At 36.3% G+C, this 19,093-nt stretch overlaps 1 protein-coding gene across 3 annotated transcripts in view; it reads right to left on the reverse strand.

Moving 5' to 3' along the window:
• The window catches only part of LOC136037239 (ras-related C3 botulinum toxin substrate 1-like), a 44,098-nt gene that overhangs the window by 21,312 nt on the left and 3,693 nt on the right, over positions 1-19,093 (reverse strand). For all 3 annotated transcript variants that reach the window (XM_065719850.1, XM_065719851.1, XM_065719852.1), the window contains exon 2: positions 936-1,060. In XM_065719850.1, coding sequence (XP_065575922.1) covers positions 936-1,060 — 125 coding nt within the window. The remainder of the gene's footprint in view (positions 1-935; positions 1,061-19,093) is intronic.

Below are 19,093 nucleotides of genomic sequence, written 5' to 3' on the forward strand. Positions count from 1 at the left end.
AGGGTTAAACTCGGAAAACTAAGATTTAAACTAAGGGTTAATTCGGAACAACATGCACTTCGTTCACAATCATACAATGGCTAAATGAAAATAATACGTAATGTTTATTTAGTTTCTTCGAAATACCGCTTAGAAATTTTGTTGATAATATTTATCAGGATTATTTCGGCTTTAAGAGATTGACAAAAATAAATCTACATTTTTTATAAATTTCTATAACATCTTCTGATTCATTGTAAATTTATACAAGATATTATAATGATCGGAATAGAAATGCTGGTATTAACAGTCTTTCCGAACCAGAAGATTTTATGATATATTTGTCTATGATGATTGTTATTTTTCTTTATAACAATAATTTTACAAGTTAAAAAACATTTTTTGTTAAATTGTATTTTTATCACTCGCGACCCCATAATTTTGCTACGCGACCCCAAATGGGGTCGCGACCCATAGTTTAAGAAGTCCTGCTCTAGATGAAACTTCTACACTTAGTGTGACGGTTAACATAATTTTGAAAATTTCTTACAAGAGATACAATATTACATACTTCAAGTGCTAACCCTTAACTTAAGTAATCAAGAGAAGGTAATTCAAATTTCATATTCGATTTCAATCTTCAAACCAAAAAGTTCAGGATTTCTGAGACTAAATTTCAGTGCCAATCCTACTCAGCAATTACTATAATAATATAAATACTTGGAAAAATATATAATTTTGTAGCCAATAAGTTTTGTCACTCTTTACCATTGTGCTACTAAAAAAAGTAAAACGAAGTATAAATATTGAAGATTTCGCCAAAAGTCTTATATAACATGTTTATTTGATATTGTTCAGTTTCTCATTTGTTATCCTTTAGCACAATCAATCATTGGCTGAAGGGGGTTTTGGTTAAATAATTTATTGAATAATTCACTTAAATCAAAACTACTTACACTGTAGGTACATATTCACCAGGGAAACTATCTGTAGTATATGATATAAGCATGCACGTTTTTCCAACTGTTCCATCACCAACAACTACACATTTTATAGGCCTTCCAGATGACATACTTTTTGCCTGAAAAAGCATAAATTTATTTCAACACTACCCAAAGAGCATGTCAAATGACGCATAGCAAAATCCCCTATTTCATATGTTAAAAAAGAAAAAGTTTATTTCAAAACTAGCCAAGGAATGTATCAATGATAGGCAAAAGGAAAATTGCACCGCACATTCTTGACCTATTCCCCAAAACACAAAATAATACCCTTACCCCCCCCCCCCAAAAAAAAAGAACCCTAAAAGCTTTAACTTGATCACCCAACCATGAGACAAAATTGAGTATAACAAAATTACAGTTGAGATTCATCACTTTTTAGCGAAACCTACTGACTGTATACAATCTCTATAAGGAGATTAAATAAAAAAGAACTAGTTTTTTTTAACTGAAAGTAAGGAGCGACATTAAAACTTAAAACGAACAGAAATTACTCCGTATATGAAATGGGTTGTCCTCTCCGCAATCCCTCGATCTTTACGCTAAAGCTTTTAATTGTTTTAAAAAGTAGAATTGTGGCAAAGAGTCAAACTTTAGCGTAAAGAGCAAGGGATTGCGGAGGGGAAAACCCATTTCATATACGGAGTAATTTCTGTTCGTTTTAAGTTTTAATGTTGCTCTTTACTTTCAGTTAAAAAAAAAACTAGTTTTTTTATTTAATTTCTGAACGTTTTTGAATTAATGCATGTTTGATTTTTGTTCTCCGCACATAAATTATTAAAATGAAATGTGCATACTAATTTTTTTTTTGGCTAAATGGCTTTCTCTTAATTTTGATCAGACGATTTTGAGAAATAAGGGGTGGGGAAGGACGCGTAGTTGCCCTCCAATTTTTCGGTTACTTAAAAAGGTAACTAGAACTTTTAATTTTTAACGAACGTTTTTATTAGTAAAAAATACGTAATTTATTTATTACGTGACTATTATATTATTTTATTGACTTACTTTATTGAGTTACGTACTAAATATTAATTTATTACGTAACTTAAGAATTAACTTACGTAACAAACTTTTATATTCTTATATTTTTATTATGTATATGAGGGGGTTTATCCCCTCGTTAATACCTCGCTCTTTACACTAAATCTTAAGTTTTGTCCCAATTGAGTTACGTACTTACTTTATTGAGTTACGTACTATATATTAATTTAGTACGTAACTTAAGAATTAACTTACGTAACAAACTTTTATGTTCTTATATTTTTATTATGTATATGAGGGGGTTTTAAGAATGACCCCTGAATCAGAAAGGCCGTAGAATAAGTAGTTGAAATTACTAAAAATACTTTAGCATAAAGAGCGATGTATTTATCTCCTCCTAAATATCTCGCTCTTTATGCTAAAGTATTTTTAGAACCCCTCATATGCTTAATAATCTCTGTTCGCTTTAAGTTTTAATGCTACTCCTTACTTTCAACTGAAAAAACTTTTCATGTATATTTTTCATTGTTTCTTTTTTATAGTAATGCTACAAAATCCTGCGCCCTTTTCATTGAGTTTCTCTTCCCCCATGAAATATTCCTCCAAGGAAAGATCCTCCCACATAGCCCCCTCCCCTCAACCCCCCAAACCAAAAGAATCCCCCTGAAAACGTCTGAACACTTCCCAATAACCATTACTGTATGTAAACACTGGTCAAAGTTTGTAACTTGCAGCCCCTCCCCCAGGGACTGTGGGGGAGTAAGTCATCCCTAAAGACATAGTTATTATGGTTTTCGACTATGCGGAACAAAATGGCTATCTCAAAATTTTGATCCGTTGACTTTGGGGAAAAAATGAGCCTGGGAGGGGACCTAGGTGCCCTCCAATTTTTTTGGTCACTTAAAAAGGGCATTAAAAGTTTTCATTTCCATTAGAATGTACCCTCTTGCGACATTCTAGGACCACTTGGTCGATACGATGACCCCTGGGAAAAAGAAAAAAAAACAAAAAAAAACAAACAAACAAATGAACACGCACCCGTGATCTGTCTTCTGGCAAAAAATACGAAATTCTACATTTTTGTAGATAGGAGCTTCAAATTTTGCTATAGGGTTCTCTGATACGCTGAATGTGATGGTGTGATTTTCGTTAAGATTCTATGACTTTTAGGGGGTGTTTCCCCCTATTTTCCAAAATAAGGTAAATTTTCTCAGGCTCGTTACTTTAAGATGAAACCTATATATTTAAAATCAGCGTAAAAATTCGATTCTTTTGATGTATCTTTTAGCATCAAAATTCCGATTTTTAGAGTTTCGTTTACTATTGAGCCGGGTCGCTCCTTACTACAGTTCGTTACCACGAACTGTTAGATATATATGCTTGTCTTCAGACACAAACAAGAAAATAAGGTTTACTCTCTCGTGAAGATTGGGAACCTACTAGCACTTAAGGTCCCAGTGGTGTCAATGGAAAAGTTTCAGGCCGCCGTGCAAAAAGTGGGGTAGCAAAGTAGCAATACTATTTGGCAGTTTTCAAATTTTTGGCAGATTTTGTCTGAAAATACCATTTTTACATATAAAAATACTTTTTGCTCAAAGAAAAGCTGTCAAAACACAAGTTGTGTTGCTAAAGTATTGGTAGCTTTTGGAATTCTACCGAACTCTACTACTGACAGCTTTAGGACTTTTTCCATACCTGGTTTCAGGTACCCTTTGTACAGTCTCACATGATTATTTTCTATTGTAACCAGAATAGAAACTCTATTCTATAGCATCCCATATTTATTAGTTAATAGGGAACTAGCTTCTAGCATAGCAAGAATGGAAAGAATAGAAAAATTTAAATATTATAATGGAAATATTTCAAAGTAAGAGTATGAGTTTAGTCTCTGAAGTATAAAGAACAAGATTTTGAACCTAATTGGATTATCTTTTGTACTGTGTTGGATTATGCAATTGACTTTTTGTGAGAAAACCCAGCTGATTTAGTTGTGATGGATTGCTCACTTCATACCACCACTTGTGTTAACATGTTGCATCCTGAGCACTGATTTGTCTGAATCAGGACCCACTTAATAACTCTGGTGCCAGAGCATATGGCTAGCAGATTCTAAGGTAGGCCTTTGCAATTTTAGTAGGCAAGCTGAAATAGAATTATGAACGATCAATTGAGGCAACCCAATTAACATTGGCAAAGTTGGAAAGTGTTAGAAGAAAAATTAAAATCTCTTAATCCTATGTCTCTTAAAGTTGATAATTTATTGAAAGATTTCCAAAGCCTGGCTATAAGTCTTTCTGGCCAAATTAGTGTTTGTAGTTGAAATTAATGCACAACGAATCAGGAGCACTAGCACGGAACTAGCTTCTATCATATCAAAAATTAAAAGAATAGAAAGAGCAGGCCACAAAAGGTGCAAAGTGATCCTATATAATTTTTCTCCGACAGTAAGATGAAGATATCTAAAAGAAGATCTTATTACGTGTAATACCCGAGGATGTCATAAAGAAAGATTTAAAGGAAATGCGAACTTCCTGAGAGAATGTAAAGAGGGAGGCGTGGCTGTGTTGGCCTCAGGTGTCTGGTGCTGTGGTGAGTTGTTAATAATAGTAGTAATTTTCAATTGATCGCATTTTTCATCTTTCTTTTCATTCTCATTCATGCATTTAAGTAATTTTTCAACACAATTTCACTTTAATTCATATGAAACACAGCAATCATATTAGAAAGGTTACACTATTAATAACAGCAGAAGTGTGATATTTCCAAAATCTTAACTCTACAAAATTTTTACCAACCCATGAAAACACCATTCTGAAATGTTTGTAAATATACATTGCATATAAGATGTCAAATAGCAACATTTTTCAAATCTGATATTTGTCCTTCATATGGAACAACTGAAAATATAATATTAAAAAAGGATTTATAAACATTTATGAAAATCAAAAGAAAGATGTTCGCAATTAAATGAAACTTGCTACACATTATAAAGCAGGAATTTCATCAATTTAACCCTTTCCAACGAAGTGTTTCCTCAGTGAACCCACCTTTTCTTTTTTTTTCCCCATGAACCATAGTTGATTAAAATAAGAAACCACCAGTCTACCATATGTCTAGCAACGCTATCTGATAGGCGAAAATTTATGGGAAGCCTAATTGACACCTAGTGAGGCATAGCACAGTATTTTAATGGGACCACATGCTGTTTTTTAAAAGAAAAGTAAGAAAATTTAAAAAACTTGGTAACTGTAATATCTTTAATATTGTTTTCCTGCCAATTAGTTCTTTGCGTAGTAGAGTACAAGTTAGTAGCATCACAGTTTCAGATATGAAACACAATAAGGAGATATTGGACATGAGAGGCTGGTCATCCCCAGTGACCACCTTGCATCATATGCTAAACAAGAGCTAAGAGCTCATATGACACTTATGACGAGGTCGGAAGAGCCAAGAGCTCATATGGTATGAGCTTTAGCAAAATTCTAAGAATCAAAAGATTGCTTTAAAAGGCAAATCAGAGGCTTAATGCCGGTCGGGATTTAAAATAAGAGCTCTGAGTCACGAGGTCCTTCAAAATATCAAAATTCATTAAGATCAGATCACCAACTCTAAGTTAAAAATACCTCAATTTTTCCTCTCCCTTCAGCCCCCCAGATGGTCAAATCGGGGGAAACGACTTAATCAAGTCAATTTGTGCAGCTCCCTGACACACCTAATAATTTTCATCGTCCTAGCACATCCAGAAGCACCAAACTTGCCAAAGCACCGAACCCCACGATCTAACTCCCTGAAAGAGAGCGGATCCAGTCCGGTCACATCAATCACGTATCTACGAAATTTATAAGCATTTTCCAAGATTTCTGTTTTCCCCCTTTAACTCCCCCGAAAGTCAACAGATCTTGTCGTGATTTGAAATAAGAGATCTGAGAAATGAGTTTCTTCTAAATATCAAATTTTATTAAGATCCGGTCAGTTAAAAATACCTTAATTTTTCTAATTTTTTTCAAATTAACAACCCCCAACTCCCTCAAAGGGGACGGTTCCGTACCAATTATGTCAATTTCGTATCTAAAACTTGTGCTTATTCTATTCAGTCTTATTCTTATTCAAGTTTCATCCCGATCTCTCAACTCTAAGCGTTTTCCAAGATTTATGTTTCCCCCCTCCAACCCCCTAAGTCCCCGGATCCGATTTGAATTGAAAATGGAGCATCTGAGACATAAGATCCTTCAATATAGCGAGTTTCATTAAGATCCGATCACCCATTCGTAAGATACCTCGATTTTCACACTTTCCAAGAATTCTGGTTTCCCCTTCCAACTCCCTTCAATGTCACCGAATCTGGTCGGGATTTAAAATGAGAGTTGTAAAGCACAAGATCCTTCTAGATATCATATTTCATTAAGATCTGATCACCCGTTCGTAAGTTACAAATACTTCATTTTTCCTAATTTTTCCAAATTACTCCCCCCCCCCAACTCAACCAAAGAGAGCGGATCCAGTCCGGTTATTTCAGTCACCTATCTTGGACTTGTGCTTATTCTTTCCACCAAGTTTCATCCTGACCTCTCGGCTTTAAGCCTTTTCCAAGATTTCCGGTCCCATCCCCCCTAATGACACTGGATCCGGTCGGGATTTCAAATAAGAAATCTGAGTTTCGAGGTCCTCCTAAATATGAAATTTCACTAAGATACGATCACTCTTTCGTAAGTTAAAAATACCTCATTTTTTCTAATTCTTTAGAATTAACCCTCCCCCCAACTCCCCCAAAGAGAGCAGATCCGTTCCGATTATGTGAATACCGTATCTAGGACTTGTACTTATTTTTCCCACCAAGTTTCATCCCAATCCCTCCACTCTAAGCGTTTTCCAAGATTTTAAGTTCCACTCCCCCCCAGACTTTCCCTTAACCAGATCCGGTCGGGATTTAAAATAAGAGCTCCGAGACATTATATCCTTCCAAAAATCAAATTTCATTAAGATCCGATCACTCCTTCGTAATTTAAAAATATCTCATTTTTTTTTATTTTTTCAGATTTAACCCTCCCCCCACTCCCCCAGAGAGAGCGCATCCGTCCTGGTTACGTCAATCACGTATCTAGGACTTATGATTATTTTTCCCATCAAGTTTCATCCCGATCCCTCCACTCTAAGCGTTTTCCAAGATTTTAGGTCCCCCTCCAAACTCCCCCCAATGTCACGGGATCCGGTCGGGATTTAGAATAAGAGCTCTGAGACACGATATCCTTCCAAACATCAAATTTCATTAAGATCCGATCACTCCTTCGTAAGTTAAAAATACCTCATTTTTTTAATTTTTCAGAATTAACCCTCCTCCCGTCAACTCCCCCGAAGAGATTGGATCCATTCCGGTTATGTCAATCACGTATCTAGGACTTATGATTATTTTTACCACCAAGTTTCATTCCGATCCTTCCACTCTAAGCGTTTTCCAAGATTTTAGGTTCCCCCAACTCCCCCAATGTCACCGGATCCGGTCGAGATTTAAAATAAGAGCTCTGAGGCACGATATCCTTCCAAACTTCAAATTTCATTAAGATCCGATCACTCCTTCGTAAGTTAAAAATGCCTAATTTTTTTTAATTTTTCAGAATTAATCCTCCCCCAGCTCCCCCAAAGAGAGCGGATCCATTCCGATTATGTCAATCCCATATCTAGGACTTGTTCTTATTTTTCCCACCAAGTTTCATCCCGATCCCTCCACTCTAAGCATTTTCCAAGATTTTAGGTCCCCCCCTCGATTTCCCCCAATGTCACCTGATCCAGTCGAGATTTAAAATAAGAGCTCTGAGACATGATATCCTTCCAAACTTCAAATTTCATTAAGATCCAATTACTCCTCCGTAAGTTAAAAATACATCATTTTTCTAATTTTTCAGAATTAACCCCCCCCCCCCCAACTCCCCTAAACAGAGCAGATTCGTTCCCGTTATGTCAATCATGTATCTAGGACTTCTGCTTGTTTTTACCACCAAGTTTCATCCTTATCTCTCCACTCTAAGCATTTTCCAAAATTTTAGGCCCCCCCCCCTCGAACTCCCCCCAATGTCACCAGATCTGGTCGGGATTTAAAATAAGAGCTCTGAGATACAATATAATTCCAAACATAAAATTTCATTAAGATCCCATCACCCATTTGTAAGTTAAAAATACTTCATTTTTTCTGAATTAACTGGCCCCTCACTCCCCCCCCCCCAGATGGTCAAATCGGGAAAACGGCTATTTTTAAGTTAATCTGGTCCGGTCCCTGATGCGCCTGCCTAATGTCATCGTCCTAGCTTACCTGGAAGTGCTGAAAGTAGCAAAATCAGGACAGACCAACAGACTGACAGAATTTGCTATTTGTCACTTGGTTAATACCAAGTGCCATAAAGGCTGTTGCTTGTTTTTTGTAGTTTGAGCTTGAGACCACTTCAGCAGCTCAACAAAAAATTGAAGCTCAAGCAATTTCCACAAAACTACGTCTAGCATCTAAAATTTCAAATTAAATTTGCTCTTTTTTAGCTAAATCATTATGGCATGCCATCCTTTGTGGGCACATGATATCCCAAAGTTATTTAATGACATACCTTCAGATTCATAATTCGAACTTAACATGTCATCAGAGGGTCGTGATAATGATTGGCTGCCAGACCTTCCAGTTTTAAATGCTGAATCACAGAGAAACTTGCTGGCTGGAGAGTTGTCATCAAGTGACAACAAAACCCATAATCGAGCAAACAGAGTAACAGAAACAAACAGCAAGCCAGAAGCAAGTAATGATGAAGATTCTCTTCCCCTGGGAGTCATAGTGAAAAAGTGGAATAAGACATTTGAAGTCAAAGATGTCAAGCCCTCCACTGAGTCCACAGGACCCATTGGGTAAAGCTTTACATAATCTGGTTGATTTTTTCCTTGAGCTGTTTGATCTTGATCTGTTTGATCACATTTCAAACAAACTTGTATGCTACTCAGAAAGGTGTTTCATCCACCCCAACTACTCGAGATGAAATAAGTTTTTTTTTAGCAATAAATTCTTATTATTACGCCCATTCTTATGGGTGTCATGACAGTACTATCTTATTGAGATTTCTGGTCAAGTCACAATGAACTTAGAGATAATTATATCTCTGGACTGATGAATATAAGCTGTTTCAGCTGGCTCCTTGACCATGTTCATCTCAATGACAATTTGATCTTACCCCAGAAAGGAAGTAAAAGCTATGACAAACTCTACAAGATCAGACCTCTGATTGACAAGCTAAACTCAAACATTCTAAGGACTTACAAGACTACCAAATAGCAGGCCATCAACAAAAATATGGTCAAATTCAAAAGACACATTGTTTTCAAACAGTACATAACAAGGCTACCATAAAACAAGACAATATCTGGGTCAGAGCAGACATGCATGATTTTCAGGTCTACACTGGGAAGTTAGCTGACACTACCAAGTTTGGACTTGGAGAACAAGGAGTCATAAATCTTATGACAGGATTAGAAAACAAAAATTACATTGTTTATTTTGACAATTTCTTTGGTTCAGTAAACGTCATGGAAAAAATGAAGAACAAAAATCGGCTATTGGTTCTTTAGAACAACAATGGCAATACTTCAAAGAATTACTGCTAAACAAAGCTGAATAGTACACTTCGAGCAAGCTCATCCCAAAACCGCGAACTCCACCGACAATGACAAAAGATATTAAGAAGGAAATTAACCGAAAAAACAGACAATGGAAGAAGTACAAAAAGCATCTATCCCTGGAAAACAAAGAAAAATTTTCAAAGAGCAGGAACAGACTTAAAAATTTAACACGCGATTTATACACGAGCTTCGAATCTAAACTTGCAGACGAAGCTAAGACGAATCCAAAGAAATTTTGGCAATATTTCTCTAGCCAAGACCATAATAGACGAGGCATCAGGAAACTAGTAACTGAGGAAGGTGAAGAAATATCCAATATCAACAAGCTTGCAAACTCACTAAATCAGCAATTCGTTTCTGTTTTCACCATTGAACCCGATGGTCCTTTATCCTCTTCACCTGAATACATTGTAACATCCCCAATGGAAAGCATCACTCTATCCTATACAGAGGTTCTCAGACGCTTACAGAAATTAGATACTAACATATCGCCAGGACCAGATAACCTACATCCCAGGCTACTAAAAGAGACTGCAGCTATCATAGCAGATCCACTTAGGAGAATTTTCCAGACATCACTTACCTCTAGAGAGCTGCCAGCAGATTGGAAAATAGGCAACATTACACCGGTTTTCAAGAAAGGTAATCGTTCCAAGCCTGAAAACTATTGGCCAATTAGCCTGACCTAAGTCGTCGTCAAATTACTTGAGCGCATAGTCAATGATTCAATCCTTAAGCATTTGACAACCAACAGGATCTTGTCCCCCAAGCAGCATGACTTCCAGTCAGAGAAATCAACTGAAACAAACCTCTTGGAATCATACAAGGAAATCACAGACCTAACTGACCACAGACATCTGGTTGACCTGCTCCTGCTGGACTTTGCTAAGGCCTTTGACAAGTTTCCTCATAGTCGACTGTACTACAAAATATCCGCTATCGGCATTAATCAGGCTGTTGAATTTCCTTACAAAGCGCAAGCAGAAAGTTCACTTATTTGCTACAGATGGCAAACCAATATACTCGGACGAGGATGAAGTAATGAGCGGAGTACCACAGGGAACTGTACTGGGTCCAACTCTCTTTCTGATTTACATCAATGACATATTTAACCATATTGAGAATGGTATGCACCTGTTTGCTGATGATGTCAAACTCATTGGTATTGCATGCCCTCAGAGTATCCAGCGCAACATAGATGAGCTACAAGTTTGGACCCATGACTGGCTTCTCCAATTTAATGTAGCAAAGTGCTGTGTATTACACCTTGGACCCAATAACCCAATGGCAAACTACACAATCTACAACCTGACCACCAAAGTAAGAGAGCATCTAAAGGACAGAACAGAAGAAAGGGATCTAGGTGTCATTATTGATGATAAACTTAAATTTCACAGCCATGTCCAGCATGTTGTTTCCTGTGCAAGCTCCAGTCTTGGACTACTAAAACGAACCATCAACAGCAGAAAGGGATCTATATTTATAAAATTATACAAGGCTCTCATCAGACCTCATCTCGATTTTGGCATGCGTCTTGCTGGTCCTTCTTATCAACAAGATGCGAGGCTCATCAAAAACGTACAGAGACGAGCAACAAAATGCATAAGAAGTCTAGCATCAACCTCATATGAGGACCGCCTCAAGTACCTTAAACTACCCATTCTGGTTTACCGACGCTCGTGCAGCTATATGATGCTTACTTACAAGCTACAGAACGAAAAGTCAGCAATCTTTGGTGGCAATCTCAGTACCAGCCAGCACAACACAAGAGGACACTCCAAGAAGCTACCAAAGTCAAGTTCCCGATCTAAAACTCGCCAAACATTCTTTTTGAGAAGAGTCATAAATCATTGGAATAAACTAAAAGATTCAACTGTCAGTGCTCCCTCCATCCAGTCCTTCAAAAACCAACTTGACAAAGAGTGGGAGAAGAAGCAGTGGAGGTTCGACTGGCAGTCATCAACTCAAGAGCACTACAGGTCTGGAAGACCTTAAAGCTCTCAGATGGATTAAGGTAATTAAGGTAAGGTAAAAAGCTCTACTGCTGTGGTGTAGTTCATGCAAACTGTAAAGGTCTATCCAAACTCAAAGCCAAAAGACCTCGGATGAAGTGATTTCAACTACTCTGTGAGGTCAGATGGAATCCACTCTGTATGCTGGAAGGACAAACAATGTATACAACTTCTTTTAATGATTCATAAAGGAGAAGTGACACAGATTGGTGGGAAGGAGAAAGATGGATCTGTTAGCCATTTTATATGCCCAAACATGGTTGTTGAGCACAACAAGTTTATGGACTGTGTTGGCAAAGCTGATATGTTGAAGTCTCTCTATGCCATAGAAAAAGCAGTGACACAACCTTCTGTGGCACTTTGTCAACACCAATGGTAAATGCCTTTGTCTTGTTCAAGCTGTCCACTACACCAGATGTTAACAAGATGACATTCAGGGACTTTAGATGTTGCATTGTGACTGATTTTCAGAAGCTATTCCCAAATTCAAGCCTTATGTTCCTCAAGAGATTGGATCAATCAAAGCACTGACCTGTCCAGGATACTTCAAGAAGATGTGCTCAATGTAGTACAAAGATTGAGCTTCATCCCACAAACTGGCAGTGTTAAGTTTGCAAAGTTCCATTGTGCATGAACTACACAAAGAACTGCCTTAGTTCTTTTCACCAGAAGTGAGGTTCTTTCTGCATATGTGTCAAAGTGATCTCTGCCAGACACCACCTTATATTTCATTTCATAGCTGGAATAAATTTTTGTCAGTTTCTAAGCCCAGGGACTCGGGAAACACAAAAAAGCGAAATTTTATGACGATTTCATAATTCCTGCCTGATAGGGTCAAAACTTTAGTTTGTATATAGCCTAGGGCTGTACCTGGATCTATTAGGGGGAATCTCACATGACTACAAACATCACAAAAATCATAAAATTGGAACTTTTTATAGTTCTACTCTTTTGTTTTATAGTGGATCCTTCAGGAGAGCCGCTCCCCTCTGGTGCTACACCTTCTCTAGGTGGTATATTGTCAGTTGGGTATCAAAAGGACACATCTTCATGATTGTATATTTTCAGAGGAACAGAAAAAATCCTCACAACTTTTTTATTTTCCCTCCAATAACCATAAAACAAAAATGGAATGATATGTATTGATTTTACATATCAATCTGTTTTGTTTTACAGTTATCAGAAGGAAAATAAAAAGTTTGTTAGGTTTTTTTTGCTCTTCTGAAAATTTACAAAGTTGGAGATATGTCCTTTCAATACCTGACTGATGATATATATTTCCCAAGGTTTCACTTCTGCAACAAAAAGACTGTAAAAGGTCAATGTCCTTTGGAGAAGGAAATGGAGTAAGATAGGTACTGCAAATTACCTTCACAGGGATTTCGAAGATAGAAAAAGGCCCCTCATTTAGAATTTTACAGGGAACAATACTTAGGCTACCAGTGAAGAAAGGCACAAAGAACAAACCAGATAGCAAAACTGCTTGGGAACTATAGCCTGCAAGGCATATGGAGAGAATTAGCAATGGACAATGTATGACATCATTAGCCTAGGAAAACAATACAAGCCTGAGAAAATTTGCCTAATTTAAAAAAAAAAAGGATGAACAGCCCCTAAAAGTGATAGAATCTTAACAAGAATCAAACCATCAGATTCAAAATATCAGATAACCCTGTTGTAGAATTGTAAGATTCTATGTAAAAACGTGGAATTTAGTATTTTTGCCACAAGAAAGAACACAGATGCATGTTTATTCGTTTTTTCCCAGGAGTGATTGTATCAACCTATTGGTTCTAGAATATTGCAAGAAGACTTATTCAAATGGACATTAATATGGTCTAGCCCTTTTAAGCAACCATAACGATTAGAGGGCAACTAGGCCTCCTCCCCCACCCCCTTTTTCCCCAAAATTGTCCAATTAAAATTTTGAAATAGCCATTTTGATCTTCATACTTGAAAGGCCAAATAACTATGGCTTTAGGTATAACATGACCCCCCCCCAGCCCTAGCGGAAAGGTCTAAGTTATAAAAATTATCCATTGTTTATGCATAGTATTTGTTATTAGGAGCATGCATACATTTAGAGTGGGAAGACAAATTTTCTGCAGGGGGGTTTTCCACAGGGGAACTTTCGATGGGGAGGGAAGTTTCCAGGAGGTGAACTTGTCAAATGAAATTATACACTGGGGGAATTTGTCTGAATTCCTATATAAAATGCTTTTATATTTCTTGCTTTCTCTTTTCTGCATCAATTTTACTCATTGAGTTGCTAAGGGTAATTGTCCTCAGTCAATATTCACTGGGGTTGAACTGTCCAGAGGATATATCTGTGGGGAGGGCATTTTTCTGTGGATTTCCTGGGACTATTTAAAAAACAATCAGAAATTAATTTATAAAAAAAATTCAACTGACAATAAGGAGCACCATTAAAAATTAAAACGAAAAGAAATTATTACATATTTGAATGGTGTTGCCTCCTCCTCAACATCTTGCTCTTTATGATAAAAGTTTGAATTTTGTCACAATTCTTTAAGAACAACTTCTGAAACACAATGTTTGTTTAATTGGAATAATGAGAGGCTTTTTACTTTAGAGAACTTTAGCATAAAGAGCAAGGTGTTGAGGAGGAGGCAACCCCCTTCCTATATATAATTATTTCTGTTTATTATAAGTTTTAATATTGCTCCTTACTTTTAATTGAAAAAAACTTTTTTTTTGTTATTTCATTCAATAAGGCTCCAACAGAAACGATGCAAGTGAAACATTTTTCAAGTTTAATGACTGTTTCAAATGATTATCCTTCATAGGTTCAGGAGCTTGATGAAAGCTTATTGATGCCATTAGGAACTTTAGTTTTCTATTTCTAGTTTTGGGTTTGGATTTGTGATTTAAAAATATTCAGATCATGATGGATTATTTCCTAACCCTTTAAATCTTGTCCCAGATTCTTTTTTTGCTTAACTTCTTTGGTTTTTTAGCTGGGCAAGTACAAACTTTGGTAAATATAGAGAACTTTCCATTACTGAGCTATCAATTAGATAAACAAACCACTTAATGCTATTTTTTGCTCTTTCCAAACATAATAATTGCTTTACTTTGAAATACACTTTTAAGCCCTTTATAAACCCTTAAAAAAATGCGGTTTTAATGAAATATGCTCTTAAAAATGCATATTGGCGGAGGGGGGGGGGGGTAGTATCCACCTTCCACCTGTAGCTGGAATGTGTTAACTACAATTATTCTGAATATTATGAAGTAAGAATAACCCTTTTCTAGCTAAAATAAGGCAAAAAGGGTATCATCTATAAAAGTCTGTAAAGGGCTTAAAATTTAGTTTCCAAGTATAGCCATATTCAGAAAGGCATAAAAAGGCATCAAGTTGTGTGTTTACCTAATTCATAGCTCAGTAATGGAAAGGTCTCTATATTTACCAGAAATTCTTGTGAAACAGGTAAAGCAACAGAAAAAAGTTCCAAAGCACAGAAAAAGAAAGTATCAAATGTCATTCTTTCCAGACCAATACTAAAGGCTCTCAACTAAGCAATTTGTTTGAGCTTAGTGTATGATCTCTATTTGTTTGCTTGATTTTTGTTACAACTAGTTGAGTTTCACTAGAGGTAAAGGTTGTGATCATATACACACTGCCTTTTCTATGATTACAAGCTGTTCTTGGGTCAAAGGAGGCCCATTAATTTGTTTTTCTATTAACATTTAAGAGGCATTCGATTATTTTTGCTTACTTCCACATTACTTAGCTTGTTAAAATGCAGTTTACCACATAGCCAGATTAAAATTCTTTGTTCATGATGTTCTGATCTTAATATCTATATTTCTTTGGGATCTCAGATTTTTTTGAATGAAGCCTCAGTTAAAAGAGGGGTTAGACAGGGAGGAATTTTATCACCTGTAATTTTTAGTTTATGTTTGAAAGATTGTTTTGCTTCTTTAAAAATTTCCCTTATTTATTTTGCAGTTGAAACTAGTTAGTTGACATATATTGATGGCATTACTTTGCTAAGTTGGCCTAAAGCAGCATTAATTTTTAGTGAATGAGTTAAAGGTCTGGAAATCAATGATGCAAAATGCCATTATTTGTAATAAATGATTCCCATGACTCTTCCCCTCAGGATTTTGGTAATGGTTGGGCATTCTATACTTTGGACTTGGTGATAAACCTAGGTGTTCTATATTCTCCCACTATAAGAGTTTTGCCTCATTTAATAAGTGATTTAGTCTAAAAGTTAAGATACAAAAAAAAAATTGGTTCTCTTATTCATCTCTGTGGTTGTTTGAGAAAAGAAAAATTAGCTAAGCTTTATCATTTGATAGTTATCCCTTTGGGTAATTTTCCAGCAGCAATTTGGACATATTTTTGGCATTCTTTTTCTTCTCAAATTAATGTGGTATAGTTCAGAAACCTCAAATTATTAATTGGTTTTACTCTAAGCACTTGTAATCAAATAGTTCATGGTAACAAACTGTAGTAAGGAGCGACCTGGCTCAATAGTAGCCAAAATTCGAAAAAACGAAGTTTGATACCAATAGTTACATCAAAAGAATTACACTTTAATGCTGATTTTAAATATACAAGTTTCATCAAGTTTAGTCTTATCCATCAAAAGTTGCAAGCCTGAGAAACCCTAGAAGTCATAGAATCTTAACAAAAATCACACAATCAGATTAAGCATATAAGAGAATCCTACTGTAGAAGTTTCAAGCTCCTATTTACAAAATGTGGAATTTCGTATTTTTTCCCAGAAGACAGATCACAGTTTATTTGTTTGTTTTTTTCCAGGGGTGATTGTATCAACCCAGTGGTCCTTGAATGTTGCAAGAGGGCTCATTCTAATGGAAATTAAAAGTTCTAGTGCCCTTTTTAAGTGACCATAAATTGAAGTCTAGGCCCCCTCCCCCACACATTTTTTCCCCAAAGTCACTGGATCAAAATTTTGAGCTAGCCATTCTGTTCAGCTTAGTCAAAACCAAATAACTAAGTCTTTGGGGACAACTTAATACCCCACAGTCCCTGTGGGAGGGGCTGCAAGTTACAAACTTTGACCATTGTTTACATATAGTAATGGTTATTATGAGGTGAACAGACGTGTTTAGAGGGAAATTTTGCATCAGGGTGGAGGTGGGTTGGGGGTTACACGGGAAGATCTTTCCATTGAGGAATTTTTCATGAGGGAAGAGAATATCCACAAAAAGGGTGCCGGATTTTCCAGTAGGCCTGTTATTTAAAAAAATGAGAAAGTAAAAAAAAATTCAACTGGAAGTAATGAGCAGCATTAAAACTTAAAACAAACTTAAAATATTATGTATATAAGGGGGGTTGTGTCCTCCACAATACCTTGCTCCTTATGCTTAAGTATTTTTAGTAATTTCAACTATTTATTCTACAGCCTTTGTGATTCAGGGGTCATTCTCAAAGATTTTGTACAAAATCCGAGCATCAGTGTAAAGAGTGAGGTATTGACAAGGGGACAAAGCCCTCATATACATAATAAAAATACACAAATATAAAAGTTCGTTATGCAAGTTAATTTGTAAGGTATGTATGTTTATTACTAATAAAAATGTTTGTAAAAAAAATCTAGTTGCATTTTTAAGTAACCAAAAATTGGAGGGCAACTAGGCCTCCTCCCCCACCCCTTTTTTTATCAAAATCATCCAATGAAGACTATGAGGAACCCCTTTATAAAACAAATTAATATACAAATGTTGTTTTATTTATTCATATGTGGTGAGCCACTATCAAATTATGCATTAATTCAAAAACATTCAGAAATTAAGTAAAAAAACAAGTTTTTTAACTGCAAGTAAGGATTGACATTAAAACATAAAAGAAACAGAAATTATTCCATATATGAAAGGGGTTGTCCTCCCCTCAATGCCTGACTCTTTACACTAATATTTTTTTTAATTGTTTTAAAAACTAGAGTTGTGACAGTCAAACTTTAGCATAAAGAGCAAGGTATTGAGGAGGGGACAACCCCTTTTATATACAGAATAATTTCTGTTTGTTTTAAGTTTTAATGCTGCTCTTTACTTGTAGTTAAAAAAAATGCAGTGCATATATATATATTTACACATTAGGGAGAGGTGATTGGGAGTAAGGTATAGGGGGGCTATAGTAAAATATGTTTTCTTTAGTGATCTACTAGTCTACAATTATCCCTCATATCTGGCTAGGCTATGAAGTAAGAATTGCTTTCTTAACCCTTTAAGTACTGAATTATGAAATCAATATGAAAAAAAATATTTGAAGGATATTTCTAGATGAAAAAAAAATCACTGAACTTGAATATGGAGTCACATTTTCGGTATCTTGTTCAGGGTTTGAGATCTATCATATCCTTTTAAAAGGACATCCATCCTTAGTGGAGTATTTTTTTCAAATAATGCCATGTAATTTTTGTATCAGACAAAACTAGTAACTACTACAAAAGTAAAAAAGAGTTCACCTCCTGTGGTAGGACAGAAAACAGTTCCTCTTGGGAACAAGGCACAGTGCAATTCCAAGGCACTTGCTATACAGGATTTTTGTATTCCTCTGACAAATTCGGCAGCGTTTTTGATCTTTTCCGAATTCAGGAAAATGGTTGTAGCCATCATGATGCCCATCTGTAGGGGGGGGGGGGTAGGCTGTGTAGGTATTTTTCATGGAGGAGTATCTTCAGCTTCCAGAGATAATGGTCTACCAGGGCACCTTCAGGGTGTGTTGGAGTATCCAAGAGAGCATGCAACGAAGGTTTTGAACTTCAGTAGAGGCATTGGTTTGTCATTGGACTGACAGCAGTGACAATGATAAATTAGCCAGGCCTTGACTACTACACTGTCAAGAACGTAGTAGAATATGTGCATATACCACTTTCTTGCCTTCAGGTTTGAGCAATACAGCTCAATAAGCATATCAGCCTAGTCCATACCATCTATGTACTTGTTGTACTCTTTGATCACAGCAGGCCTTTTGATTTCCATGTATTTCTTCTTGGAGGAGTCCCAACGTCTACAGGTATCCTTGGGCTCAACTGCAATGTAGTAAGACACAAGCATGACTGCTTTGTTATCATACCAGCACACAAAGCAAACTTCTGTTGATTTTTCAACTCTTCAGTTGACGTGTCCCATACAAAACCATTTCATTTTCTTTTCTTCCATCAGTTTGCATCCTGAAAGATGGTTCTGACAAATAGTTCCAAAGCAATCATATCCAATCTCCTTCAGATGAATGACAAGGTCTACACTTAGAAACCAATTGTCAAAAAATATATTGGGCCCTGCTTTGGGTTCCAGGGATCTTGAGAGCTCATAACAACATCTCCACCAAGACCAAAGGGCCCAGCTTCCACAGTTCCTTGGCCTTGGTAAATTTTGATGTCATGCATGCTCCCACTACTTCCAGCTCAAGTAAATACTTTGAACCCCACTTGTGCAGCTTGTTTGGGAGATACAGCTGCATAACAGTCTTTG

This window comes from Artemia franciscana, chromosome 16, assembly GCF_032884065.1.
Source record: "Artemia franciscana chromosome 16, ASM3288406v1, whole genome shotgun sequence".
In the NCBI taxonomy this organism is placed as follows: domain Eukaryota; kingdom Metazoa; phylum Arthropoda; class Branchiopoda; order Anostraca; family Artemiidae; genus Artemia; species Artemia franciscana.